This window comes from Diaporthe batatas (assembly GCF_019321695.1).
Source record: "Diaporthe batatas strain CRI 302-4 chromosome Unknown Contig00001, whole genome shotgun sequence".
NCBI lineage: Eukaryota > Fungi > Ascomycota > Sordariomycetes > Diaporthales > Diaporthaceae > Diaporthe > Diaporthe batatas.
In genome coordinates, this window is record NW_025408548.1 from 1,930,747 (window position 1) to 1,956,392 (window position 25,646).

The following is a 25,646-nucleotide window of genomic DNA, read 5'->3' on the forward strand; positions in this document are numbered from 1 at the left end:
ATGATTCAGGTAAAGGGAACCAGAGCGGTCGGCCTGGAACCAAAAGTGTCTCGTAAGTCTGTAAAGGCGACTTCACCCCAAATCTCTGAATTGAATCGGCCTATTCCTAGGTACAGTATAATGGCCGAAGTGTCCGCGGCCAGGAGCAGAACCATGACAGCTAGTCACATTCGCATATGGGAAGATTCAGCATCCAAACGCTCGGTCCGGTGCTTGGCTCTTGGTTGGTCGCAATACGAATGGTCGGTCATCAAATGGTTGGCATACTCCGAACCTCGGCTGTGAGGACAACGAGACCCATGAATTTGACATGACCACTCAAAGTGTTGCTCACTCGCCAGGCTCGAAGAGAATGCAGCTTCTGCAGAATCAGGTGCTTTTGTGGGCGGACTGACCACAGTCCCTCTGCAATCCCGAGTGGTTTCGTTTTTAATCCCCATACATGTAAAATGTACGTGGCGCCTTCATACAGTGGTAAACGCTCACGACCCAGCGTTTGAAGAAATACAGTGCCAATAACAGTGGAAAGAGAATACAGTATGTGGGCACGTGGCCGAGCCTCTGCAATCCCGAACACACGCTGTAGACTCCCGAGGTCGTATGATTCAGCTATCCTTTCACACAGAAATTGGGAAGACCAGCGATACTAGTAACTCTTTATATATATGAGTGAGGGGTAGATGGACTGTTGTAGCACCTAACATCGGTTCCTAGAGTCATCATACATTTTCTACTGTGGCAAAGTTGGAAGGTGTTGTCAAGAGGTATTGAATTGAATGCTCTCCTCGATAATGCTTAAGTAATTGATCTTGTTTGTATTCCGGATTCCGTATAAGTTCGAGAATATCCTCCGTTCAAGACGGTATGGAAGAATTTTAATTGTATGCGCGTGGTTTCGTTTCTAATCCTCATACATAGTTATAAAACATATGTGGCGCCTTCATGTAGTGGTAAACGCTCAAGACCAAGTATTTAAAAAGTACAACACCAATAACAGTGCAGAGATAAAACAATACGTGAGTACGTGGCCTCAGCCTGGTGCCGCTCAGACAAGATGCAATTTTCCTAGACTTCTTCCTGTTCTTGATCATGCTGTCATCTTATGGCGCCCTTGTGGTTGCACAGCAGTGCAAATCTAAACTCAAGTGCCAATGAGCTGTGCAGTTGCACACACCGGTCTTGTCTCCGCACCTACAGACCAATGGATTGCAGTCATATCCAATGCGCCTCAAGCGAGTGTGACACTGACGTGATTCCGAATATAATCTCGGCATTCAGTGCCCGAAAAACAGGTTTCAGCCTCCGTCTTGATCTTCTCTGCACTTCCGCGTGTACCAAAAGAGCTATCATAACCTCGAGCTCTCGCCTTCCAGCTGTCACGAACTATTTTATTTCCCTATCTCATGTAACAGATGCGCCGGGCATGAGTCTCAGAGGTTCATTGCGTCCCTCTGACGCATCCACTACAAGCAGTGCCGGAGCGTCCTCGCAGTTCAAAGACTCTCTCCAGGAAGAGCTTGAATTGTGGTGTGGAGCCATTCCCTTGGAAGACAACCCTTCGTTCAGGTCTTTGGTTAATAGTGAGTAGAGAATTGCCTGACATGTTCCAGGCAGGATGGCTGATTCAACTACGCCCTGGGCTCACAGGCCCTCAAGATGCTAAAAGCTCTGTGTTCGAACCCAGAGAGCAACACTGTGGTATGTGGAAAGATGCGCCAAATAGCAGTTGTCACGCCTCTTTTGGAAACCAAGGTACAACGGCCTCAGTGTCCTGCTTTGGCAATTTCATCCAAATCAACCAATTCCTCGGAGCAGGACACTCTGGTATCTTTTCAATGGACCACATAAACACCGACGTGCCCTACTATGTTTCCGAACGAGCTAGCGATTTAGACGCCTTGGGCTCTGAAAATGTATATCCTTCGCTTGGCGTGTATCTGCCTAAAGCATATCGGCCAAATCGAGCGCCAGAAATGAAATGGGTCAATTGGAGATGGCCGAGATATGAATGTAAGCTTGATATTGGCTTCAACTTGCCCCGCCTTTATCGAAGAGACTGTCTCAGCAAGCTCCTTTGCAAATGGTTGAAGCCCAGCGCAACAGACTCGTCAATACAGCACACTGAAGAGCCATGCATGGCGCTGATATTCATCTACACAGGGAACGTGCTAGAGAACGACACCCGGCCCATTGCGAAAGTGACAGTCCAATTCTTTGTGAAGGATAACATTGTTTTTCAGCAATTCGTGGTTACAAACACAGGGAGCTCACCTATCGAAAACTTTCGGATCCGAGCAGGCCGTGCTATATTGATAAGAGACTTGGACTACCTTGATGAGCCCTCTTACAACGATAATGACAGCAAGAGTTACATCCGAGGGCCGGGACCCAATGGATTTAGCTGGATCACAGTCAATGTCATCGATAGTGAGAAATCGGGTTCGACCACAGGGGTTGCCACAGGAGCTATTCACGTGGAGAGCAATTCCAATCATGCTGTGGAGGGACTGCAACAACATAATTCACGAACAGAAGCTGCAGGGAACGAGGCATCTATGTCTCCACCGAGGACCGCATCGGGGGAAACCATCAGGCGCCACCGAGCTTCAGGTCAGACCAATGTGGAACTTGACATATCGCCAGCGAGCGACCAAGTCGAAGGTGTGCGAAAACAAGCCAGCATCGATCAGCAAAACCTCAACAGTGGAGGAAACAAGACTTGCGATCAGCTGCAGGAGAAAATTCCAAACAAGAGTAAGCAGCCTCCTAGCGATACTGAACTGTGGCAGCAGAGAGAGATTTCAGATACATGGACTACTAAGGATGCCCACGCCGTCGTTTCTGTCATGAGTTTATTTGTGAATGGGACCGCACAAAAGATGGGGATGGGGCGATACAAATCTCACCGGACAATCGGAGCCAGTGGCAGCAGTTCAAGCGTGCTGAAAATAACAGCTGCATACAAGATGATTGTGATACCGGATAGAAAAGTGCATTGGAAGAATTTCCTCATTCCTGCTGAAATTTCTGATGTTGATGCGAAGCTAGCCGCGGAATCGGAAGGACTGTGGGATGACCTTGGCGGTGGCAGCAACAGTTATTCGCTTCGTGACATCGGAATCTGCACAAAAGGCGGTTACGAACGGGACTTGGGTCAAGATACAGGTGGTCTCGGGCAAAAGCCAGAGCGTTTCGACTCTGAGGGTCACGGTGCTATGAACATTGCGATGAAGGACGAAACTGCTACCAGCACAGATTCAAAAGTGGCCGCCACGACAGGAGGGAGGTCGGCAGCCGCCGAATCTTCCAACAAGCACCGATCATCCCAAGACACCAGCGCAAGGCCTCACAGTGGTACTGCAATAGGAACTTCTCAGAAAGTGCCTGTCATCAACTCCATTGAGTATCTTACTTGGCGACATACGGAGCACATTCTTTCTGTCTGCATGCTGCCTCTCTTGGTACCGCTTCTATTGGAGGAAGATTCATCTGGAACGAGTATTCAGCAGAGCAGCGCCGATATGAACATCAAGGTTAATACTTCCGGCAACTCAAATCCCGCAGAGGTTGAGCACGACGTCCCAGTGGCCCTCACATGTGGAGACATGTCGGGGCACCGGATATGCACTTCAGCCAGCTTGTAAGCCTCTTGCAGGAAATTAACGGCCATGGATTTCTGCTGACTATCAATTTACGGAGGGTTTTAGCTTTGCATTTGAGTTTCTCGTCGATGTTCTTGGGCGATTGGAATATGTCGAGCAGGCACCATACATCCTCTCACTTCGAGGACGGATCATGGCAGCATGTCGCGGGCACATTAAGTGGCTCGAATGGGTAAGGAAGGCTTGGCTCCCACTTCATCAGACCCACAGTCTCCTAGAATCGGGCTGTTTCGCTGCCAACTACTGGGTCAATGGCCAGATCATGCACAACTTGAAGAACTCTGTCACATGGCAACCGGACGATGCCATAACCGACACTCCGTTTCAGATTCTCAAAGTTACTGCTTATGTGAAACTGCTTCGAACAGTGCCTAGCACTGCGGTCCGGCAGAAAGAGGAATTGAGACATCCTATGGCTCTGTTACGAGATGTGTGGGCTTGTCTGATTACCGAGCTTGACGATCTGGACAAGCGAAAAGCCTGTGCATGGCGTCACAAAAGCGAGAACGGATTGAATACATATCGTCTGGATGACCATTTCTGGTTGTGGAACAGCCTGGCTGAATTACATTCCCTCGGACTGTGGAGCCTGGTTGATGCAAATGGCAAGTCATGGGAGGGTTCTCCAGACCGATGGATGTCCAAGATATTCCCCTCCTCGACTGAAGTGAAGCAAGACGAAGAAAGTTCGACGGATGATTCGGAAAATGTGAGGCATACAAAGTCGTTCGCGAATTTCGTCTCGAAGGCTAGACGTCTTATGCCTAAAGAGGTCCAGAGAGCGGTGCTCCAGCGATTCACGGTAGAAAACAATGTTTCAGGAGAGCGAATGCTGGCCGTAACGCGATCCGCAAGGGAGACTCGATTCTTCTTCCATGCTCGCGATACCGCGCTTTTCTATGGCCACAAGCGCGGTTTCTTCCGACCCGAAACTGCATTCAGCGATCTTTGGGAACGGACCATCAAATGTCAGAGTCATCACGAAGAGGCTTTACAGGAGGGATGGCATAGTCCATTGCGGTTCGCTCTAGGAGCAGTGGCTGGTCTAAATGGGTTCTCCATTGACAAAAGAGACCCTGATGAGTTGGTCCGACAGTCCGTGGAAGCCCTCATCCGGACCAGCTCCCAAAATGCTTCCATTCCTGGTGAAATGGACGCAGTGACTCGAGAACCGCTAATATTCAAAGCAGAGGAAGACAGAGACTACTATTACCATGTTGGATTCGAGTCCTGCCGTATTCTTCTGGAGTACGGCAGAAGAATTGAAACAGCGTTTCGATCTGAACAGACTGATTGCAACTCCCCTGCTGCAAAGCAGACCGAGGGCGATAGCCGCCAGTTTCAAAGCCAGCGGGAGATGGTCGAGATACTCCTGAATGAGATGCTGGCGCAACCTAAGAAGCAGAGTTTGACGAAGTTCCCACACGGAGGCGACTATAAAGCTCTTTCAAAGCTCTCCGGAGTAGATGCACGCTTTGACAGAAAACGAATATCCATGGTCATGAAAAAGTTCATGCCCTTTAATAGTATGATCGATGCGAGCAGTATCACGCCGTTGGATGAAGAGTGGCTTTACAATTACCCCGACTTTCTGTTAGTCAAGGACATCGACTTGCAAGATCAACTGAAGAAGCTGTTTAGCAAGTATTCCAAACGGTACCTACCGCAGATACATTTTTACGGGTCTGAATCTTCCATCATCGATAAAGCGCTTGAGGCTCTCGGTAATATTGCTCCGAATGACTTTTCCATCAAGGGAATCGGGACAGACAAGTGGATCAAAGATGGAATGGTGGCAGGCTTACCGAAGCAAAAAAGTCTGCGAGAAAACAGACGAAAATGGTCTATTGGCGCGACTTGTTACCGTTTCTCCGACCCTTTCAATAAGTGCCTCTGGGACTCAATCAGCAAAGAGCGGTCCGCAGTCACAGCAAAAAAACGTTTCCTGTGGCTGCCAGCACGCTCCAACCCAGAAACAGCTCTTCTCTGTTGGCTAGCAAGTACCGATACGGAAAAGCCTGCCATATCCTTGTTCTTTGATCGTCATGCAGGATACGACAACCACTTGTGGGACGATACGACCATGGTCATGAACACATGGCAAACAGAGCTTCATCTCTGCTTTTGGCTGATCTACAATAAGAGCGACCCACTTCACCAAGGTCTACCACACCCAATTGTAGCACCCTGGCCAAGGGGCAATGATAAAGAGTTCCGTCGTGCGTCGATTGGGTTCCGGTTCAACGGTGACTTCTTTGATCGCTACTGGACAGGTTACTTCATCCAGTACATCCCTGGATTGAGCTATTCTTGGGGCATTCCACTGCACTGGACGAATAGATTCATCCGGGAGAAGGAGTCTTGGCAGCGAAAAGTTCTGGAATTGCAGCTTCTACAACATATTTTGAACTTGATCTTGACCAGCTCTAACAAGATATTGCACGAAATCGAAGCAGAGCTTGGGATAAAGAAGGGAATATTGATCTTCTCCGTATTGACATCGGAGGCGTACACGGAATCGGCGAATCACTGGCAGATATATGAGGAACTTTTGGAGAAGGCAGAGGACGATATCTTATCGTCCCTGAACACGCTTTCTAAATGGGCTTCCAGGGAACACGATCGGGGGCAAGAGAGACCAAGATGGACACGCAACGACGAAACAAAATACCGAGGATCTATCAACAAGTTGCGCAACCAGACAGAAAGACAGCGGTGGGACCTGGAGAGTAGCCGTGAAAAGATGTGCAAACTGAGGGAGACTCTGGCCACACGTCAAGCCAAGATCAGATCAGACCTTGAAGCAAAGAGGGAGCAGAACATTCGATATTTCACATACGTGACAGTAATATTCCTGCCCCTTGGGTTCGCTTCAAGCTTCTACAGCATGAACGGTCCTCCGAGCAACGACCTGATCATCTCGCTAGCAAAGTTCGCTGCCGCAGCTTTGGCAGTCACGGCCGTCTTTCTCTTCATTGCTGGCACATTAATTGCCTTGGGTGGAAAAGCACTTACTGTGGTCAAGCATCTCGTCCTCACAGTCAAGAACTATTCTATCTCCATGGTCAATCGTGCCATACTACTGCCGCTCCAGCGATACTCGCGCGGTACCAGGGAGAACAGTCTCCTTTTTAAAGGAGTCTCCGCAGACAAACAGCGTGAAGAGGCATTGCACAAGGCATACCCAAAGCAAGACTGGATGGTCAGTTCCTGGTTCTGGCCCGCTTACCTGCTCCTCGAATTGCCCACGCGCATGATCTCATCAGCGTTGACAGCGGTCAGAACCGGGACTTTGTCACCCGCAGCTGTGTGGAAAGTGGCAATTGGTATTACAGTGTTGCCAGTCTATGGGCTATCGCGAGCTGTCCTGTTCTTGTTCAGCAATATTGTGGTTTTGCTGAGGATATTGAGTAAGGATCATGCTCCCTGTCGGCGCATGGTGCTGAGACCTATTGAATGAGTGCTGACTACATCAATTCTACTCAGAACACCTCTATCGCCTTTCCAAGAAGGAGTTGAGCAAAGATGACAAAAAGGGAGCATCAGAAAGCAAGAGCACGGATGCGCAGATTCCCCAAACCCATATGGGCGATTCAGAAAAGAACACAGCTGGCCAAAGCACACTCCCCGATGATTTCTCAAAGCTGATGCCCACTGCAAAGCCTCTCATTTCACTACAAACTCTTGAGTTGCGGTTGAAGCAGCGATTGGAAAAGGTGGAAGCGAAACAGGACACAACGATGCAGAGAGAGGGTGTTGGAAGATGATTCGGGTCTCCTTTTTTTTGTCACACTGTATGAAGGCGCCATGTATGTTCTCGGATGTATACGGAATAGAAGGGAAATCCGAAACCGAAACCACTTGATATATTGATGTGCTTCGTAACCGCTGATATCTCACATTCTCTCGCAATGCGGGAAGATCTCGAGACAAACGAACCAAATACCGCATCCGCAGGCATTTCGCACGCCCGAGGGTCGCTACCCCAGGACCAGAGAATTCAATGACTTTTACTTTCCCGCCGGAAGCGGTGAGGATACCCCCCAGTACCCTAGGGTAGGCTTGCACAATATTTGTGTGGAAGAGCTCTAGCCTTGCAGTTGACCACCTGGGCAGTCAAGCGGATGCCGAGCACTTTCGGCCATGCTAGCTCCTAGGGCATGCCTGTCATGCCATCGACTGCATTGGAATAAGGGCAACTCGATGTATCTGTATATCTTCTGCTCTCCAATTCCAAGCTGTTTCGGTTCTTTGGTCAAATGATTTTGTTACTCTCTCCCATCACAGACGAAAACTGACTTGGAGCTCAAGTGCTACTTTCAAACCCAGACATGTATATCGCTCTGTTACCGAAAACAGCTTCGATGTTGATATACTAGTGAATCTAAGAAATTCATCAAAGCGCACAAGGTTGTCCGTTAGATCAACTGACCATGGTGCATCCAGCACGCCTGCTCAAGCGAGGCGAAGTCAAACTATCCAAGACAATCGTACCACTGCTCGCAGCGCAACCCCAAGCGAACAGCGTCATGACTGTCCTACACTGCCTTAACTTAAGAGGAGTTGTCAGAATAAGGTTGCTAGGCGCTCATTGCCAAGATGTGTGGTTGCGTGTACGTCCAAGCCTTTGTCACCTTAGTCGGCAGTCTACCGAGAACCTCACGCAGCACTGCCGCCCAGTGCCCAGACACCAGCAGCTCTGACAACGCTTGCGGGCTGGGCATTTCTGCAATAACACATTGTCTTAATAAAATATTTGCCAGAGTATTTCAATGCGCATTTCTCACTGGGTGAACTGCGAGATGGCCACTGGCCACGAACGAAGGATCGAGCTCAATACATACTTATTGGCATGTGCATTCTGCTGTCACCAACATTGCTCACCTTATGTGTCTGCGGAATCTGCGTAGGCTTGATGGTATCCTGATGTTGGGTCAGCTTCAATATCCATCTCACTCAACTACAAACAATCCTTGACAATGGCAGACGTGAATACTACACAGTCCAGCCATGTAACCACTGGCACCAGACAACATGAAAGCAGCAACCCCTTTGGGAAGGCAGTCAAAGGAATCGCTGCTACCATCGGCCTCGCATCCGAGACTATCTACCATCATAAGCAAAAAAGAGCATCTCAGCGATCGCCGCGTGACAGCGTTCCAAGAAGCTTTTCAAATGACGACTGCATATCGACAGCCGGAAATCTCGATTATTTCCGAACCCCAGATGAGGCCGAACCTGAGCAGAGGCTTCCCACGCAAGTGGACGAGGTAGCTTGGGCACTTGACGAAGTGCAGGATGATATCAGCACGAATAGTGGCACCACGACTCCACCTGACCACAACCCGCCTGGCTCGCCAAAGCTTGCAGAGAGCTTCCTCCAGAGCCATCCACCTACAGAGGGTACTAAGGCATCCGGACGTCTTGAACTCCCTGTCGTGATCACCCAACGCCGTCCGAAAGCCCGCACTCGAGGATTCATCCGTGCATACGCGCCTGTTCTTCAGAACGTTGGCATCGATCAAGAAACTTTCATAGAATTCATTGACCAGCTCAACAAGGCGGTCGAGCCGAGTCCTTGGATCAGTGCCATTGACCTGGCTTCCCTAGCAGGCCACGCGTTCCCAGAGCCCATTCACCTGTTGATCTCAGCGTCTGCTCTAATGGCAACGCAAATCACTGCCGAAGTCGTCAGCCGCAGTAAAAGCAACGCATTCTTGGATAAGATGAATCAGGACTTCTTCAAGCCGAAAGGCTTGATAGCGCTGGTTGTCACCTGGAAACCAAATCAGGATGGATCGGAGCAAAATGCAACAAGTATCGTCGACATCGATATGAGCGCAGCAGCTGTGAAGAAGAACTCGCGGGGAGATGACCCGGCTGGCTTGAAGCGAAGCAGATCGACGATCCAGATGCCTTCTGCCGGCGAAATGTTCGAGCTTCCGGAATTCGCACCACTGGTGTTCCCCAAGCTGGAGGCAGCAACAGAATCCCCAGAACCGAGAGCTCCAGCCGCCCCTTCTCACAGACGATCTACACAGGACATGGGGACGAGGAAGGGAGAGGAAAATGAGATAAAGGAAAGATATAGCCTGTCAACAAGGGCAAGAAGAAAAACAACAGGCAATAGGGAACTACAGCACCGCGCCGAACCAGGCTGCCTTCCAGCCTTCAGACAAAGCACCGCCGAGTACGTTGGCCCAGCCGTGCGACAGGTCAAACTGGGCGGCAAGTCGGCCGGGACGAGCATCAGGCGGACGGGTCACTTTATAAGCGACTACCAGGACCGGCGCGCGGTGGCGAGGTGGTCGGGCCAGCACCCGGACTCGCAGATGGCAAAGCTCGCGCCGGCCCCGGGGTTCCAGTCCCGGTTCGCGGACCCCAACCATCCAGCGGCCAGCGGCGACTTTGTGGCACTGGTGACGGGCGGGAAGCGCACGACGGCTGAGGTCAGTCGGGAGGCCGTGAGGGCTACGGTCGCGGCAGGCCGCGAGGGCTTGAGCCGTGTGAAGAGTACAACCGGGCGTGCTGGGCTGGGTCTTGGCGGTGGTGGTGAGGATGGCGGCCCCCCGCGACAGATCATCAGCCCGAGGGCAAAGGAGGCGTTCGCAGACATCAGACCACGCGGGGACTGGCTGCCCAGGTTGCCGAACAACGTGACTGCTGGTGTTGCGCCGCGGCTCCGAAGAATCGGATCCCTTCCGGTCGCCGCTCCCGTGAGGACGATGAAGAAGCTGTTACAGCCGGTATGTCTGCCTCTGTGCTCGCGCATTTCGGCCCCAGTATCTGACCAGACTACAAACATGTAGGATATCATTTACCTCATGATTGTGAATCTGCCGACTGAGGAGGAGATCGCGGATGCCACGGTTTGCCTGAATCAGGCGAGCGAGGAAACATAGGCCGAAGACAAGCTAGTGGAAAATTGTTTCCAAACCCCCGGATTGGAACCCATACACCTAGGTAATGCTGATTGGTGGCGGGGAAGAGAATGCGAGGGCGGTTTGCCTTCGGGACTGATATCAGTGATGTTATTCAAGATCTCCAAAAGCAGTAAAATAGGATGGGTGTTCAACATAGCTGAGATCTTTCAGGCGTCTGTTATCAAGTACCTCTTGTAGCCACAAACGTGCCGAGCCGACTCTTTCAACTGTTTCTATGTCTCGGCGACGATGCCTCTCGAGTATGCTAGGTGATTCCTGGAGCTCTAAGAGGCCGAAATGTTCCCAATTATCCTTAGAATTTGCCTTTTCTCCATTGCATTCTGCCACTTCCGAATGCGTCAGCGCGTCGCGACGAAGTTGTTCATGGCTGGCGGTTATGGTGGTGACAGTATGCTGTACCTCATTCACGAGCATATAGGGGTTAGACCAAGGGATCTATGACCTATGTATGATTTGTTTGAAACTAACCATGCCTTTATCTTTCTAGGGACACTAATTCGGCCTCGACGACTTCCACGAGTGGTCCCCAAGCGGCTGCCACGACAACTCCATCATGAGCACCGGTTTCGTGAAGAACATCACTGAAATCGATGGTTGGACGTACCATACTGGTGTCACGAGAGAGCTCGTGAAAGTGGATGGCGAAAATCCTCATAAAGGGGCTTCCACATTGAGCCTCCTGAATGTGCCAATGGCTGTCTCTTCGGGGTGACCCTACTAGTATCCGGTATGGCCAGCTGCAAAATGTCTGGGACTTCTAATATTTCGATGAGTATTGGGGAAAGCAGGACGTAGGTGTCACCCAGTAGCACATTCTCGCCGTATCATATTATCATTTTTGTAGGGGCATCCTCTGGAAGCGGGCCGTGGTTACCTAGGAACACAGCTACTTCACTCGTCAACAAATACCTAAGATCGTTCATTTTTAGCCTCGTAGAATTTCTCTCCGTGACTTCTCTCAAAGGAATCTATTTTGAGAATATATGAATTCATGTGAGCTAGTCAGTCTCACACACTACGAGCCTTTACCACCGTGCCACTGCCACGTCTTGTACGTCTTTCCAATCCTGATGGTCACGGCCCTCAAAGTGAGGACCAAAGGCGGTCGGAAGCCTTTATCTCAAGCCCAGAAAGTCGTTAATAACGTGTATTGACGATTGAGGTAAAAGAGTCTTCGCCAACTTTGTACGTCTGGAAAACAATTAACATCGTCGCCAAAGGTTGCCGACACACGGAGCTGACCAGCCCTCGCAAATGCTTGATGCACAGAAGATTCCAAATGGCCGGGCCTATTCACAGGTCAAATAAATGATGAGCGCTGAAATATTTGTGAATATCGTTGTTTATCTCATCGAGCTTCCAAGTCTCATGTCCTCCTCTCCATACGGAACCCAGCCTGATGACATACACAGTAACTATTGTACCGGATTTGCGCCGCATATTACATGCCATTAGCTCCAGCTGCGATCCTAATTCATGACCCCCTCTGCTTGACTAGTCCCGTTTCCCAACGGTTCTGAATGCTGGGGTCTGTACAAAAGTCAGCCTTCGGATCAGCCACAATCGGCCTGCATGGCATGCCCCGCAACTGATCCAGGACGGAACCAGTCTGGTCAGCAGCAGCCTGCATGGAGTCTTGCATGCGGGTCCAACGGCTCAAGTGGGGGGACGGGAGGCTCTGCGTTGTCGTGTTTTCGAGGCGGGCTGTGCCCGGTGACGCCGGGGAGCGGCGACAGGTTGTTGTTGACGCTGCGATCGCAGGCCTTGGTACGATGTGGTTTTCCCCCTTTTCAACAAAATGCACATCCTTCTCTTCCTCTGGAAAATGTGTCCGTCTTCCAAACAACCATACGAACCGTCAAAGATCGATCGCGGTCGACTTCATAAGCTCCGCGGAAGAGATCTCGCTCCAGTACACAGTCATTCAGGAGTGTATGGATGTTTCCCCTCAGTGGAAATCGACCGTCCGCCGAGGTGAGCCCTAACCAAAACCACGACCACGACCACGACCACAATCACAACAACGCCTGCATCGCCATGTCCAGCCGCCACAGATGCCCTAAAGCATCATGAAGAGAACAAGTAATACTAATACAAACCCAAATTGGCAGATTCCTACCTCCGCCGCCGCAAAAATAGGCCGCCCTCAAACCTTCCAGATCCAGAAGTTCTTGAGCACGACTCCCGGCAGCGAGCCCTTCCCCCTGGCCGCCGTGGGGCCGCAGACCGACCGCCAGAGCCGGCTACGAGGCTACATTGCCCAGTTTGACACGGTCTACTCGCCATCGAACCGATCCTACTAGATAAATAAGTTGTGTCAATGACCGGCCGCAGTCATGCGCCGCCGGATCCGCTGCAGCAGTACGAGTACAGGCTGGCGTGCCCCTTTGCCAAGTCTGACCCAGAAAGATACACGAGTGCCGCGGCCAGCACATGCAGGGCGGGATTCAAAGAGCTGAGGGGATTGCCGTGCGTAATTGAGACTCCCATACCAGGATAACAGAGGGCTTGTCTTCGCGTCCTCACACCCATCAAAAAGGCCTCTGGCTGACAACAGAGTTCTGCAGTGAACACATATGGCGGAAACATACTTCATTCTTCCGCTGCGGCTTCTGCCCTGCCACGTGGAACATCTCCTTCGCCCGTCGGGAAGTCACCAAGATGAAGGAGCAGCACTGGGCGACCTGTGAGGGAAAACGCCACGGCACTCCGTACCTCTATGAATCCGGCCGAGACGACATGGAGCTGCTGGATTGGGACCAGCAGCGGCGCTTCGAGTTGACCAAGTCGATAAAGAACAATGATGACAAGCTCAAGGCCCTGTACGACGCGTGCGATAAGCCCCTGCCGGATTCCTACTGTTGGTCAACCCCACCCACATCCCACCCCCCAGTCAGTGGCCATAGGCTATATATATGCCCGATCACTTCTAAACCAGCGCCCCGTTTCGCAGACATAACCGATAATCAGCCAGACCCGGAGTTCTGGCGCGGTTTCACCCAGCCCAGCGCAGAGGGCCAATACCTGCAACCAGGGAGCCGCACCACGGCCCGCAACGTGTCACGGCGCGACGCCCAAGCCACCCATGACAACTGCGAGGTCAGCGGTGCCAACATGCCGCCGGACGCCAAATCCGCCGACTCCGGGTATGTGAGTAACTACTCGCCGGCCAATGGGCACCCATTCCAGCAGCAGCAGCAGCAGCAGCAGCAGCACGAAGACATGTGCTTCTGGCCCCCTGCGTCATCCCATGGTGACGGCGGTGCTGCCCCTGCTGTCACCCCAGGCTCGGGGGAGATCAGGCTTGACATCGACCTGTATCCTGAACTCGAATGTTTTCGCTATAGCGTTGTCGATACTTCGTCCTACGACAGTGCAGGCTTGTCCCCGTCGCACAGTAGACACCAAGCCCTACTCGGGCTCGATCCCCCCGGTCCGGGAGAGGCGGACTTTGTGGATCCTATGCTGTGGGGTGTCAACAATTTCGAGGTCGAGCTGTTGGAACACCCTGGTGATCAGGCATCAGAATGAGGTCGTCTGGCAAGTTGATGAATCGTTCTTCTTTTTTTTTGTTTGTTTTTGAGTGGCAGGTTGTACTGGTCAAGTATGGCCCGAGAAGGAGAAGCAGTCACGATAGGTCCGCAGCAGGTCCGCCATGGTCGATGGTAAGCCCGATGAATGCCTTGTCCTTGCATCCTCTGGTCTGTACGGAGCGGTGGATGGATATCTTCATGTTTAAATGCATATAGCGGCGCGATAGAGTCTGCTTCATATAGATTATGCGATGACCACTACTCGCTATCGGATCCTTGGTGCCATCATGGTGCACTGTGCCTCAGGCACCACATACGGCGGAAGCTATGCCTTTTGAGTTGGCCGAATTATGTTCCTGCTTTGACTCTGCAGCTACAACCTCTGGATGCCTCTTGAAACCATGGAGCAGGTAACGACTGAAGAGAATTCTAGGCCCACCAAAATGCCCAGGCCGGCGCGTGCTCCTTTCCCTCCTAGCCGGGATCACGCTGCGGCAGCACTGAGAGAAGTGTTTCTCAAACGCGTTGCCGCAACATTGCAGTAGCTCGCTCGCAAGTGTTGCAGGGCCCATAACTACAGAGAACCTCCGTAAACGTGGCAGGCAATGTGCCACCGGTTCTACAGCTGGTTCCACAGCATGGAGCCTCACTGAGAAAACCTCGACTGCGCCCCAAAGCTGCGCGTCCTCGGCGCCGGCTTCGACTTGACCTTGCCGGCGGTCCACACCCTGAGCTTCTTGCCGCTGAACCAGAGCACGGGGATGAACATGGAGATGACGATCATGGTCTCGGCGTAGATGACAAAGGTCGCGAGGAGGCCCTTCTGCGCGACCCAGGTGGTGGCCAGGCTGGCGAAGAAGAAGGAGATGATGATCTTGAGCGAGCTGACGTTGACGAGGACGGGGCCCGCCCACTGCGGGTACGACTCGACGATGTATACGTTGATGGTGACCATGAGGCACAGGAACCCGAATATGATGAGGAACGAGCCGAGGAGCAACACGGACCAGTGCACCGTGGACTCGCCCGCGTACCCGAACACGAAGCACCCCGCGATGCCCGCCACGAAGGGGATGATCGTGTTGGCGAGCCCGTACTCGGCCTCGCGGACGCCGTTGCGCCTCTTGGCGATCTTGGTGGACACCTTGTCCGCCACGGGGCCCACGGTGACAAAGACCAGGCCCGTGGCGAGCACAAAGGGAACGACCGCCAGGCCGGTCCACTGGAACTCCCAGCCCTGGGCGAGGAGGGCGAACGAGCCGAGCTGCTGGGCCGCCTGGTTCGTGACCAGGAAGACGCTGTTGGCCAGGACGGACCAGACCACGGCCGGGAAGAAGGTCGTCCGCAGGGTGTCGAGCATCGATATGGCCGCGTTCTTCCATTCGAAGCCGACGTTGAAGACGCCGATGTTTGTCCAGAGCGTCCGGGGGCCGAACCTGGCGTAGTCGATCCGGGGGCGCACCTCGCCGGGTTCAAGCTTCTCCTCAGACTTGCCGCCTGTGTTCATGTGCAATCAGTAATGGTGAGCAGGAAGTTGGGCAGGTTGCAGATCCTTACCAAGCGCCTCCCTTGAACGTGTCCATCGAGTTTCAGGGAGGAGTGCTATGAGAACCAGCCACGCGACAATACCGGCGCCAGACGTGGCGTAATACAGATATCGCCAGTCATAGTTCGCGGAGATGTATGGAGCAGCGATACCCAGTCCGACGATGATGATGCCCTGGCTCCTCGTCAGTTCTTGAACCTGCACACAGATAACAAGTGAAAGCAGCGATTAATCCTCACCTGGCTAGCCACAATAGCAGCCTGCGCCTTACTCCGCTGGTGAACAAAGACAATGTCCTGAACAATAAGCGGGATCAAGGCCTCGACCGCACCGGCACCCAGGCCCATGACCGCCCGCGCCGCGAGGTGAGACTGGAGCGACGTCGATAATCCTGCCCATAGTCCACCCGCCCAGGCGAGCACAGCGGTCAGAAGGAGGACAGGACGGCGACCGATGGCGATCGATAGGGGGACCAGCAGGTAACTCGCGATGCCGTTGGTGAGCAGCGGGATCGTAGCCAGCATGGACACCTCCTCCAGGCTGGGAGGCTTCACGCCCGGCGGGAGGACGGCCAAGGGGTTGAGCTGGGTGCCCTTGCCTCCGGAGGCGGCGACGAAGTCGATGTTTTTGATGGTGGTGGGGTCGACGTCGGCATATTCGAGGAGAAAGATGGGAATCAATGAGCCGATGATGATCTCGGCGGAGAGGGCCAAGGAACCGACTATTGTCGTCACACAATCAGTCAGACGATGTGAACGAGGGGCCAGGCAAGACGACGAGATGCGTTTGAGGCTACTCACAGAAGCACAGAGAGCCAATGGCAGTCCATTTCCTCCAATTAGGTAGATTCAAAGGATCTGGAGTCTCATCAGTCTACCGTATCATCCTATGTTACTATCATGGCAAGAAGGCTCACCCTTTGGATCTGATGTAGGCATCTGGATATTGAAGTGTCAGCCTGGTAGCTTCTTGACCCAGCCGAGACGGGACGTATTGAGGAGCAAAGTAAACATACCGGAATCAACCTCACGTTCCCATTTTCGTCGAACATTTCTGCGCTACCCACGACCTGCGTTGAGTCGCCATCACTTCGAATTGACATGACCTCAACATCGAGCTCCTTCCTGTCCTCCGGGTAGGTGTCCATCTGAGCGAAGGTGCTAGGGTCGACCCTCTGGAGGGGCCAGCTCATACGGCCCGCCATATCTGCTGGTCTTGTTGATGTGGTAACCTTTTTACTTCGGGCGCCAGGCCATGAGAGAGAGAGAGAGACGAGAGCCAGAAAACAGAGTGCAACTAGAGCAGCTCAGGACGGCATGTATATCAATGATTTGTCGATCTCATACCACCATGACGGATTACAAAACACCAAAACACGAAGCGGTACCATGTACGCGAAGAAGGTATAAGACGTGGAGGCAACACAAATGGGGACTGTTTCGAGAGAGGGCGGCCGAAGGACATCATGCAAAGCAGTTTGATGTTCTGCTGCGCTGAACGGCGGGCTACAAGGGTCGGGGTCCCCAGATAGAACTCAGCCCAGGCTCTTGGTCTAGCGCGTTTGTGGGCAAGTTCACGACTTTGACGTCCGGGCGCCGTTCTTGGGGGGAAAGGACCAGGGCCCATGGATCAGGGGCACCACAATAACTTGTTGCAGGTATGGAATGGAGCCCACTGAATAGACTTCAATAATACCTTGGACAGCCGCCGGTATTGGTGTACACGTGTAGCTGAACGGTAAGAATAGTACCTCGAGCCGGGGCAGACGACAGGCGCCCCGTCTGATCCATTGAACCGTAGTGGTGTGGTAACGGCTTGTGCTACGCTCAGACTGGCGACAAACTCTCACTTTGGACGATCCAATACAGACCTTGTCCTCCGTCCCGAAGAAGAGCCTTGATTCCTGCCCCCGGCAGGACCCAAGGGACGGGAAAGTGAGGCCTGCGAGAAAAGAAACAATCGACACGCAAGACCGTCAGTCGATGATTAGCACCTGCTGCTTGGAGTTTTGTCATTGCATGCAGAGACCAGACGGCCATCGTCTCGCCGCCTCCACAGCGGGAAGTGGGCAAGCAGCCGACCCTCGTCATACCAGCTGGCTTGGCGATGGCCGCGGTTTCGAGCCACCGGGATCGCCAGCAGCCTGCGCAGATCCGGTACACCTGACGTGTTGTCACCAAAGACACAGCGGACGGACAGGGAGCCAGCAGTCCCACAATGGGCGGGTGGGCCCTGGTTCGATCGGTGCTGGCTCAGGAAGCTGTATGCGCTGCTGGATTGTGATGGGAATGGGATGCGGAAGAGCCGCAAAAGCCAGTGCGCCGGGACGGCAGTCTCAGGAGCTGCAGCTGCGTTCTGCGGAAAGGGTTTATTTAGTTGGCTGTCGCATCCCATGGACCTGGCCGCATTAGGCCCAGAGGCTGAGAGATGGTGTTCCCACCATCCCATCTGGGCAACGGCTGGCACACTTTAGCGGTAGTAGTGTAGTAAGGCAGCCTGCCCTGCCTGCTCTGCCCGGCAGATTGCGTCTGCTCCCCATGCCGTTGCTCGAAATGGGTTGGCCAGATGCAAGAATAGGCTTTGTGGGGCGGCAGATGAGGTGTCCTAAGTCCTTGCACGCGGACTGCACCGAACATGATATCAGCCAGACAGCCACACAGCCAGATGGAGTGTATCATAAATCCATCACCTGTACACGTGTACATTCTCGTGAACAAGGCAAGATGCTGGACGTTGCACTGGCGCATCGATAATCCGATCGTTCAAGCGGCGATCACCACGTTGAGAACCTGAGGGGGGACCTGAGGGGAGGAGACAAAGTTGTTGCTGATGCTTCAGATTTGGGCCAAGCTGAATGCGTGGGAAGGCCATGAGACAGCCCCTAGGCCGGAACGCCCATTGTGGGCAGGGATGGTGCCTGTCAGATCTGGCATGCAACGTGGAAGGCCCACTCGCGGCTGCCAACCCGGGGCCCCTTCTAGCCCTACAGAACCACAAGACCGACGGCTAGCTGCTGCTTGCTTCCCTCTTGCCTGCTTCAGCTTGCCTGCCAAGCCTGCCTGCCTACTTAAGTACTTATCTGCTTGCTTACCACCTAGGTATGGCTTGTACTGTACGTTGTGGATATCTAGGCATGGATATGAGTGCCGGGGCACAGATGTGGAATTTGATCCGGACTCTTGATAGCTTGATGGTAGTATTGTGGATTATGGGCCTATAGGAGCCTCTGGCGACTCTCATTTAGCTTTGGTCACCGTGCTTGGGTTGGTCGCTTATTTAGATATCACTTCTTGTCTGCTTGTTTGTGTTTTCAGCAACAACGGTCCGTACACAGTAACAGACTGACAGTACGGGTGAGAACAAGGGGGTACTCGGGTCATGATCAACATATGGCCTCACTTGCGACCCACCGGCACACGTTGACATCGCTGGTCATCTTGTGATATGTTCAGGCCGGCCGGCAGTCGACCCCAGCCATTCTGCTCTCACTGGGTTGTGCCCGACGGCCCGGCGAGCTTGTCTGGCTGATGAGACGCATGCATTGCGGGAGAAGCGGAATGCTGCCTAACCGTGCTACAACTGTGTATGTTCGCAATACAGGCTGCTGACAACTTTGCCCATCAGCGTATGTACACTACGTAGATCCTGGCTTCTCCGTGCCTCACCGATGATGATGATGCTCCTGTGCATTCCACGCGGCAGCATCAAGATTCGAAACGTTCCGGACCGATCCCAAACTATGTCGGATTCTTGATGAACCCAGATGTACGTACTTGAGGGTCAACACAAAAGGCCTCTGGCTCCGCATCAGCTTGTCTTGGAGGTACAGCCCTGAGTAGTGACAAGGTGTACCAGGTGCGATATTCCACCTGACCGTCGCAGATTCAGACGATCGCCCAGACGTGGTCGACCCGTCTTATTATTACCACAGCCATGCCCGCATCTGGAAGTGAACGTGAGAGAGACAAAACACACCGGAAGCAAGTGGAGTGAAGGGCCCGAGGCTTTTCCGCAACTCTGTCATAAAATTGGTTGAAACAATAATGATCGACAAGAGCGCCCTGTCGGCGCGCATCCTCTTCACCACGGTGACGACAGTCAGCCTGACAAATGGGGTCTGCTGCATCAGGTGATTAACATCCATCAGGGGACAGATGGCCATGGATTGCAGGAACCCAAATCAATCGCCGCAAAGTTCTCCCTCGTCACATCACGTTCGTCCGGATCTGGCACCGAGCCGAGTGGGTAGTAGTGATTTCTGCAAATGCAAACTGGCGGCGAAACAGCAGCAGCCATGCTCTTGTTTCCCTAAAACTAGTCATGTATGGCCCCGGGCGTTATGTCTACGCGACAGACATGTGCAAACCGAACGCCAATGCTAAAACCGAGTAAAAAGAAATAGGAAGACCTCGTTCCCGACTGACACCAACACCCGAGATAGCTCGCCGGCTGGCTGATCAGCCTCCTTGTCGGCACCCGTTATATGCCCTGGCCCAGCAGGCGGGCGATCAGGACGTAGAAGAAGATGGCACCACCAGCTATCAGGAGCTTGTGGTCGGCCACCCAGCCCCTGCCCGCTTCTCTCTGCTGTACCACCGCGTCCACGACCCCTTGTACCTGGCTACCGCTAGTACCCATGGAACCGACGAGCGGTGGTCCGCACGGTGCCCCGGCGGCGTTGAGGCTCTGCCCGGTGACCGGGTCGATCTTGTTCTCCTTCATCCACTCCCAGTTGGCGGCGTCCTCCTCGGGCCACTCCTCGCGGAACTTCTTGCCGCCGTCGCCGACCTTGATGTTGCCCTTCTGCGCGGCCTTACCGCTCTCGTAGGTGCCTCCTCCTGTCGAGTTCCACCAGCGTGTCCGCGCGGCAAGTAGCCTGCGCTCCTCTGTGGAGGCCGTGATCGAGCCGGTCGTGACGTCGTTGGACGTCATGAACGAGAGCAGGCCCACCAGGATGGTGCTGACGCTCCAGGCGGGGTTGAAGGAGCGCGGGTGGAAGTCGGAGATGGTGAGGCAGAGGCGGGTGGATGGCGCGAAGCGGCCGGACGGGGTGTGCATGCGGATCGCTGGTGGCTTGAAGGGGTAGTCGGTCGGGAAGATGAGGGTGCCCCAGTACTGGCCGTTGTGGTACGGTGTGTCGGGTGGGCCGGTAATCAGGTAGTGCCATCTGATTAGAGGCTTTGTCAGTAACATGCATGTGAGGGCAGGCTCGTAGGCCCCCCATGATAGGGGGGAAGCAGGACAGGAGGGTCAGGGGGGACTACATACTCTAATATGTTGGACTCGCATGGGTGGGCGACGATGTAGGGCGTGGGCTCCTTCTGCATAGTCTTGTACTCGCGCGTTAAGCGCGTGCGGGCAGCTTTGGTAGCCATGGCTGCTGTGTGGGGCGGTGTCCGATACTGGCTGGTGATGGTAGTAGTGATGCTGGTGATGTTGATGCCGACGGGGTGGGCAAATGATGCTGACGAGCGCCCCCGGAAATGATTCGGCCGACTCGGGATGGGGCTTGATCGGAAAGGGAAATGTGTCACGACGCCGCGGGGGGGAATCGACCAAGGCAACGGGGCGCAAAACGATCGTACGAACAAGGCGCGTGGACTCCTAATGCCCCAGATGAAGAGGACAACGAAATGAAAAGGAGGAAGGACCCAAAGGAATGGCCGTTGTCCAGGGCGAGGTGCGGGTTTGGGAGGCGAACTTCTAGGAAGAGGCTGACAAGGTTGATGATGACTGCAGGGCGGGATGGATTTAGAATGGGGTTGGTTACAAAGTGGCACCTTGACATTGTACGGAGTACGGAGTACGGAGCACGAATGCGGCAGGCTAATGGCCTGCCTGCCTTGATACTTATGTACTGTACCTACCTACTCAAACCTCACGCCGTTGAGCCTAGTGTTGTACCTAGGTGGTGTTAGGGAATCAGCGGCAGATTGCCTTGGGTCCTAAACTCCAATCTAGTGCCTGCTTGGCTCTCCTTTCGTTGAGCACCTGTGCGTTTGGCCAACAGTTCGTTCTGGAACTTGGAAGCGACATTGCAGAGCACAGGCATCAGTTGACATGATCAACCAGGCTTTCAGTCCCATTCACAGTTTAAGTGGATTCTTTTCAATAGAACCATTGCAACATTGCCAGTAATGCTACTACCTAGGTAGCTAGACTGCCCAGCTGCCCAGGTACCGGCCTGCTGCTACCCTCCTCGGCCGGGCCCCAGTCTGCGCCTGGTGCCCCGTCCTCCGTAGTGGACAATGCTAGGGATACAAGTGAGATACTTAGGTACCTGAGCGGAGCTCACCAGCCACTCCACCAGCACAGCCACCTCGGGTGGGAGAGCGATCTTCTCCGAGACGCGACGGCTTCGCAAGATATCCAAAGGTCTCCAGCCCATCTTCCAAGGTGCACGTCAGCCAGAGAGCTCCCGGGAACCACTCATGGCTTCCACTCAAAGCTCCGGTGGCATTTCTGTACGTCCCCTGTCCACTTTGCTCCCCCCAGCAACCTATTGCCACTCAATGGCTAACACCAGCTTGTCGCAAGGCCATCGAAGCCCTCCAGAAACTTGAGACCGATGCTGCCATCCTGCGCCAGGAGGCCGAGAACATGGAGCAGGCCGACCTCTTACGGCATCAACAAGCTCTGCAAAGACGGCTTCAGCTGGTCAGCAAACCCTGACTGTCCCCGAAAAGTCTGGTCCACCAGGACTCTCTCCTGACATGTGATCAACAGCTGAGCGAACACCTCCAACGACCGGCCACCATCAACTCGATCGAGGTCCACGGCGCCAAGAACACTCGCAAGGGCTTCTTGGACCCAGTCTTCGCCCCTCTGGCTGGCAGCAGCCGCAATGCCGGCACAACGCTCGGGGAGGTCCTCGCCGGCGTGCAAGAAGCTACCTCCAAGCTGGATCGATTCGAGATATTCCACCCCGAGCCCACCGTCTTCCTCTCCGATGCCCGCGACTCGAACCCCCACGCCGCCGGCACCGATATCGATGTCTCCATACGCGTCGCAGAGAAGTCGCGCATCATGCTCAAGGGTGGTACCGACCTGGGCAACACCGAGGGCTCCGGGTACATCAACCTCCTCTGCAGGAACATGTTCGGCGGTGCCGAGCAGCTGTCGATCAACACCAGCGCGGGAACACGGACGAGGTCTGCCTACAGTGCGGCGTTTACCGCCCCCGTCAACGGAAACCCTGATCTGAGGCTATCGGTGGAGGGTCTTTCCTCCAACACGCAAAAGGACTGGGCCAGTCACGACGAGCTGGTCAAGGGAGGAACTCTCAAGGCCGCGTGGCTGTCAAAACAGGGCGACGTTTACAACCTTGCATACTCTGGCGCATGGCGACAGATCACCGGGCTGAAAGCCGGTGCTTCTCCCACGGTCCGGGCAGATGCCGGGGACAGCATGAAGAGCTCCCTCACCTACAGTTTCACCCGCGACCGCCGGGACAACCCACTCCTTCCTCAGAGTGGCTACCTGATTAAGACGGTAACAGAGCTGGCTGGCTTCGGCCCCCTGCGCGGCGACGTGGCTTTCTCAAAATCCGAGGTCGAGGTCGCCGGAGCAGTCCCGGTACCACTCCCTGGCATCAGCAGCAGCCGGACCGGCATCTCCCTCGGCGGAGGTCTCCGATTCGGCATCCTCTACCCTCTCCCCCTCGGCTGGTCTCCCAAGGGCGAGTCCATTCCCAGCCTGATCAATGACCGTTTCCAGCTCGGTGGCCCCACCGACGTGCGCGGTTTCAAGATTGGAGGTCTCGGCCCTCGTGAGGGAACCGACTCGGTGGGCGGCGATGTCTTCGCCGCGGGTAGCGTCAACATGCTCATCCCCCTCCCCCGGACGGGTGTCGACTCGCCGCTGCGGCTGCAGCTTTTCGCGAACGGAGGTCGTCTGGTCGCCTTGCAAGACCAGTCTAGGGCCCGCGAGCAAGAGAGCAAGGGCCTTGCGATGAGCCCGGGTGCGGTCAAGAGCGGGATGGGAAGGGCGCTCAGCGAGCTCAGCAACGGTCTGCCGAGCGTGGCGGCTGGTTTTGGTCTGGTGTACGCGCACCCTGCTGCGAGGTTTGAGCTCAACTTCAGCTTGCCTCTGGTGATGAGGAGAGGGGAGCTGGGCCGTAAGGGTCTCTCGGTCGGTGTGGGTATCAACTTCCTGTAATCAGTGGTCTCAGTTGGGTGGTGGGAGCAGGTGAGAACTTATGAAAAGGCATTTGGGGATGTAAAATAGGGGCTCAAGAAGCGAGAAATGTACAACTCATCATCGACTCATTACTTTGCCCTCGGCTGCTGAGCAACTGACAGAGACGACCAGCTGGTAGCCCTTCGGGCTCTGGCCGGTGATGTCTCGGAGCTCGTACTGGCCGAAAAAGGAGCAGACACTGTAATGTCACAAAATCACTGCGTCTGCTTGGGTGTCCGCAACTTGAACCTCCTGTGAGACAAACTCCTATAGGATGACCTCCCGTGAGACAACCTCCTAACCTCCATAGCGCTCCCTAGGGGGTTTTTAAAAATAATTACTAAACTATCCCCTTAGCTATTAAGAATTCTCCTCTAGCTTTAAAGTAATACCTTATACCTTCTAATTATTTCTTTATTAATACTCTTTAATAATAACTATAAAGTATATTAATATTAAAATTAATATTTTTTAAAATTAATGGGTTCTTTAAAACTATTTTTTTAAAAAAGCTTAAAGAACTTTTTCTCTTAAAGGGGGAAGGAACTTAATTAAAGCTAGTTAAGTAAGTAAGTAAATAAAAAGTTAATTAAGGGTTTATTTTAAAGGAGAAGATTATTAAAGGAATAGAAAAGAAATTCTCTTTTAATTAATCTTTATATTAAAGTAAAAGCTTAATATTTAAGGATTTTAAAGACTAATACTTTTTAAGGACCTTATTTTTTTAAAAGACCTTCTTTCTATCTAAAGGTATATTAAGGAAGGAAGGACTGTTAGTAGTTATAGCTGTTGCTAGACTGTAATAGGGTAGAGATGATTTTTAAAAACCCTAGGGTGCGTAGTATGGCTTCTAGAGTCTAATCGGCTTATTGACTGCTCGCTTCTTAGAGTTTGCAAGGTGTGTCTATAGGTCTGCCCTTCTATACGAAGTCCGCCATGTGGTTGAATCATGGCATTTCACTGCCACGCCTTAGTAGTGCTAGGTCCCATACAGCTATACCCCCCTTGATATTTAAGCTTGATTGCCGTTTTTTCCCAGGACAAGCCACCAGGGGGCCAGCTGATCCGTCTTTCTCTTCTTGCCAGGTAGAGTGGTAGTTGTTCAGAGGAAACCTTCGCCCAGCCGCAGTTTCCATGCCAACTTTTCGCCCTGGAGCACCCCCCTTCCTTTTCTGCTTGAGAATCACGCATCCAAAACTATCACCATCGGTTGAACGAAACAATTGGGGCAGTCTTTCGACCTCGAGGATCACAAGACACGACCGATACTCTGTCAGAACACAAATCTGCCAGCTCAAGTGCTTTTTGGGTTGCCACTTTTTCAGCTCATCTCCTTCCTCAAAACTTTCTGATACTCAGAGCTCACCCTCCAGGCTCAACACTTTCTTTTCTCAACCATACTTTAACAACCATGCCAAGCTTGATATCAGAGATGACATCGCTCTTCTGACCAGTTGGGGGCTCAGCTTTGAACCCCAGAAGCCATTTCTGATAGCAGCATGCACATCGCGGACATCATTCAGACTCGCTTTCAAGGCTCCAACGCTCTCTGAAAGTCCAATCATCTTTGCACACTCCGCACTGTAGGTCACTTTGCCTAGATGTTTAACGTGAGGATACCTCGAGAATATTTTCTAACCATAGCAAGCTTCCTTCATCATTCTAGTTTCATAAACACGCATTCAGTCAAGCATTGTTGAGGAAGTTACACACACAGAAACTCGATGAACGCCTCCATCGTCGTTATTGAAGCCTCTCCACTTTCACAGTTGCACATGTGTCG

The 25,646-nt window shown here is 53.1% G+C and overlaps 6 protein-coding genes across 6 annotated transcripts; 4 read left to right on the forward strand and 2 right to left on the reverse strand.

Moving 5' to 3' along the window:
• Positions 1-1,331: 1,331 nt before the first annotated feature.
• Positions 1,332-7,519, forward strand: KVR01_000270 (uncharacterized protein). The gene is made up of 4 exons (XM_044788735.1): positions 1,332-1,580; positions 1,648-3,640; positions 3,708-7,072; positions 7,149-7,519. Exons 1-4 carry the CDS (start codon positions 1,424-1,426, stop codon positions 7,427-7,429), a joined length of 5,796 nt encoding a protein of 1,931 aa, XP_044650219.1. The 5' UTR covers positions 1,332-1,423; the 3' UTR covers positions 7,430-7,519.
• A 1,122-nt stretch (positions 7,520-8,641) lies between these two features.
• Positions 8,642-10,564, forward strand: KVR01_000615 (uncharacterized protein; the record flags this gene model as incomplete). Its single annotated transcript, XM_044792061.1, has 2 exons — positions 8,642-10,408; positions 10,472-10,564. 2 exons carry the CDS (start codon positions 8,642-8,644, stop codon positions 10,562-10,564), a joined length of 1,860 nt encoding a protein of 619 aa, XP_044650564.1.
• Positions 10,565-12,039: 1,475 nt separating this feature from the next.
• KVR01_000823 (uncharacterized protein) lies at positions 12,040-14,412 on the forward strand. The gene is made up of 4 exons (XM_044792370.1): positions 12,040-12,580; positions 12,718-13,075; positions 13,174-13,466; positions 13,560-14,412. Exons 2-4 carry the CDS (start codon positions 12,927-12,929, stop codon positions 14,135-14,137), a joined length of 1,020 nt encoding a protein of 339 aa, XP_044650772.1. The 5' UTR covers positions 12,040-12,580; positions 12,718-12,926; the 3' UTR covers positions 14,138-14,412.
• Positions 14,390-17,426, reverse strand: KVR01_000760 (uncharacterized protein). The gene is made up of 6 exons (XM_044782770.1): positions 16,701-17,426; positions 16,602-16,623; positions 16,486-16,542; positions 15,925-16,406; positions 15,697-15,859; positions 14,390-15,636 (listed from the first exon to the last, which is right to left on the reverse strand). Exons 1-6 carry the CDS (start codon positions 16,887-16,889, stop codon positions 14,786-14,788), a joined length of 1,764 nt encoding a protein of 587 aa, XP_044650709.1. The 5' UTR covers positions 16,890-17,426; the 3' UTR covers positions 14,390-14,785.
• Positions 17,427-18,996: 1,570 nt separating this feature from the next.
• Positions 18,997-21,471, reverse strand: KVR01_000698 (uncharacterized protein). Its single transcript, XM_044785470.1, has 3 exons — positions 20,954-21,471; positions 19,351-20,852; positions 18,997-19,286 (listed from the first exon to the last, which is right to left on the reverse strand). Exons 1-2 carry the CDS (start codon positions 21,058-21,060, stop codon positions 20,165-20,167), a joined length of 795 nt encoding a protein of 264 aa, XP_044650647.1. The 5' UTR covers positions 21,061-21,471; the 3' UTR covers positions 18,997-19,286; positions 19,351-20,164.
• Positions 21,472-21,739: 268 nt separating this feature from the next.
• On the forward strand, positions 21,740-24,176 carry KVR01_000881 (SAM complex subunit SAM50). The gene is made up of 3 exons (XM_044782331.1): positions 21,740-22,149; positions 22,223-22,342; positions 22,412-24,176. The coding sequence occupies exons 1-3, from the start codon at positions 22,117-22,119 to the stop codon at positions 23,840-23,842; spliced, it is 1,584 nt and encodes a 527-aa protein (XP_044650830.1). The 5' UTR covers positions 21,740-22,116; the 3' UTR covers positions 23,843-24,176.
• The last annotated feature ends 1,470 nt before the right edge of the window (positions 24,177-25,646 follow it).